Here is a 2,882-nt window from a genome sequence, read left to right as displayed (position 1 = left end):
TCTGATTTGATATTATTGGAACGTAAGAATGGAAAGGCAGAATTGTTTTACCTTGATGGGAAAGGGATTGAAAATGTCATTTTTGTCCCTGACCTGCCCAAATCCACCCGTATCTTGAACAGGGGCAGGGAGGACAAAACGCACCCCACTCTGTGCTGTCTGGTCCTTATAGCTTAATCAAAGTGTTGTTGTACAAGGGACTTGCTTGGTGGTGAGCCACTTCTCTTTTCGTGTGGGGCTCATTCAATTGCTACAAATTAGTGGTTGGCGCATTTGTGGAGATGTGAGTTTCTCTACCTTATCGACTTTATTATCGTTAGCAGCTGGAATACTTTATACATAAATTAATGTTATAGTACCACTGACAGTAAAAACACAACATCAAAAACACAACATTTGGTCAAATTCCAAACATGGAGTCTACAACAAATCGTATCGTGTTTCTTCTGTAAACAATATATGTCTACATACATATACTATCTATACAAACTAAGAAAATAATTCTGATTACAAAACTTGTCACTCAGAAAATTTACAAAGTGAACTTGGAATAACATTAGATCAGTCACAAAGGCCAAGCAATCCTGAATCAGTCTCCAATGAATTGTGTGTTTGAAATCGACGAACTGGCAGTTTTCTCTCTTTTACATTATACCACATATCAATCCATATACTGTGATCAAAGCCATTATGAGAGAATGATCCGTGCCGGCAGCCAAATCCAACGTTAGAACATCGTTACTCAGTACAACACCTGAGGGTGAGTGTTTTTGCTTTGCCTGCACAATTTCCAAAAGAAACATCAATACCAGTTTCAAATTTAAGTAATTGGTTAAATTAATCATGTGGGTGTTTGTGTGATTAGGAAAATCATATAGAGGGGTAATTAATTAATTACCTCGGCAACTATTTGTCCATCGGTGTTCACGATCCTAAATGCTTCTGCTTTGCCTCCGATTCTTACTATGCTGTACTTTTGGCACCCCACAGAAACTTGGCAAGCTACTTTCCCTTTGATCATTTGGTTACATCTTTTTACTTGGAACCACGGTTGTTCCTGGCTGCCAAAATCTGAACTGATGCATCTGTGTCCTTCCCAACATCCAAGAGCTAGTAATCTCTGCAAAATACAGTTCAAAGGAATAGGTCAGTCATTAAGATCTCGTAGAACGATTTACAAGGCGAAAAATAGCAACAATGGCTTGGTTTAAGCCATTCTTGGCATATGGGGTGTGGTATTTGAGTGATTTGTACCTTCTTTATGGTGCAGAGAACTTTGCCTCGTAGATCCATGAGATTAACCTCTCTTCTACCCTTTCTGTCGTAGTTGTCAACTCTGTAAACGATGTCACCATTTGAGTCATAGACAGTGCATCCATTGGAGTGGAAGACGAGTGATTTCAACCATAGAGTGTATGTTTCTCTTTTGGATGTGAGACACTGAGTCTGAGGAGATGTTGGTAACTGAGGGTAAACCTTAGCCATTTTGCAGTGTTTGATTGAGAGAAGGACTGTGTTGTGTGAAGGTGTGGAATAAGGGAATGGTCTTATGCAACTTATTTATATGCCTACCCGACCCCACTTTCTTTCAAGCACCTTTTGGAGATAATTCTATTTAATATATACAACACCACTTCTTCAACGACTTATAATTACTTAATCAATATCTGCAAAAAAAACAATGATGTGGATTAAACCCCCGGATTAATTAACCCCCTTAATTTCATCTCAGGCACTATATACATTTACTATATTATTTATGTCTTTGTTTTGCCTGTTATAATCATCCTATATATGTGGATCAAGCACTAATCTACCTTTCTAGATTAAATTTAATCTAATGGAAAACCGAAAACACATATGAAAGCACGAAGCTTTTTCTCATGATTGTAGTACATAAAGTTGAAAAGCTTTTCCATTCCACTCAGTCACATTCTTCTGAACTACTCGCCAAGATTTTCACAAAAAGCGAATGTGTGTCAGAAACACTGCCATGAGTTTTATTCTTTAAAAAATAAGCATTAACTTACTGATATACATTTTTATCAAATATTTTATAATTTTGTTTATCAGCACTATCATAAGCAAATATACTCATTAATACAATAGGTTTAACTAATAGGTGAACGATTTATTTTGTCGTATACTGTCTTGGAATATAAGTTGGTGTTTTAAAAGAACATCGGTTGATTCTTGAAAAAAAAACATTGACATGTAAAAGGTAAACATCAGTATCATTTAGGAACTTAAATACAGCATTTTTGCTGAGTTTAAACGAAAGTAATTGGTTGAGAAATTCGGTAAAGTGGAGTTAGCTAAAGGAAGAAACGTTACAGAAAGGAACATAAGGAAAGAAGTGAGAAGGAACGTAAGGACGAAATGGAGAGTGGTCATATTCCATTAGAGCACGTTTAAGGCATTGGATTGGGCGTGGAAAACACCATGAAAATTAAAATATAGCAAGGAGCAGCCAACGAGGCAGTGTTCAATGCAGACGAGTTAGTTTATGTGTTCTGACTTTCGTTTGAAAACTATTATATACAATTAACTCAGCATGCACTTATCAGAAAAAGGTTTTCTATTTGGTGGCATTAGCTGAAAACTTTGAGGGACAAAAGTTATAGATAGGATTTAAAACTAAAAATCGCTTTTGAAATGTCATTATAGTGCAGACAATGGTTGTGTAGTTATCTGTTAAAAAAATGGACGGCTGTGGCAGTTGATGTCACGAACACAGGAGATAAATTATTTTTTATTGTATAGTTATCGGCTACAGTATAATTAATGATTATCCATTCTACCTCTTTTTACTTTAGGAGCTAAATGGGTGTCATTAGGTACACATAATATGCATTATTATTATTAGCACTGAACCAAAAGCC

At 36.1% G+C, this 2,882-nt stretch overlaps 1 protein-coding gene across 1 annotated transcript; it reads right to left on the bottom strand.

Annotated features, from left to right (window-relative positions):
- Positions 1-416: 416 nt before the first annotated feature.
- LOC124848358 (protein LURP-one-related 4) lies at positions 417-1,545 on the bottom strand. The gene is made up of 3 exons (XM_047326013.2): positions 1,255-1,545; positions 899-1,120; positions 417-779 (listed from the first exon to the last, which is right to left on the bottom strand). Exons 1-3 carry the CDS (start codon positions 1,483-1,485, stop codon positions 645-647), a joined length of 588 nt encoding a protein of 195 aa, XP_047181969.1. The 5' UTR covers positions 1,486-1,545; the 3' UTR covers positions 417-644.
- Between the last annotated feature and the right edge of the window lie 1,337 nt (positions 1,546-2,882).

Source organism: Vigna umbellata, chromosome 1 (genome assembly GCF_029865625.1).
Source record: "Vigna umbellata cultivar VRB3 chromosome 1, Vumbellata_1.0, whole genome shotgun sequence".
In the NCBI taxonomy this organism is placed as follows: Eukaryota; Viridiplantae; Streptophyta; class Magnoliopsida; order Fabales; family Fabaceae; genus Vigna; species Vigna umbellata.
Note: the sequence above shows the minus strand (reverse complement) of the source record. Positions and strands in the feature narration are given on the sequence as shown.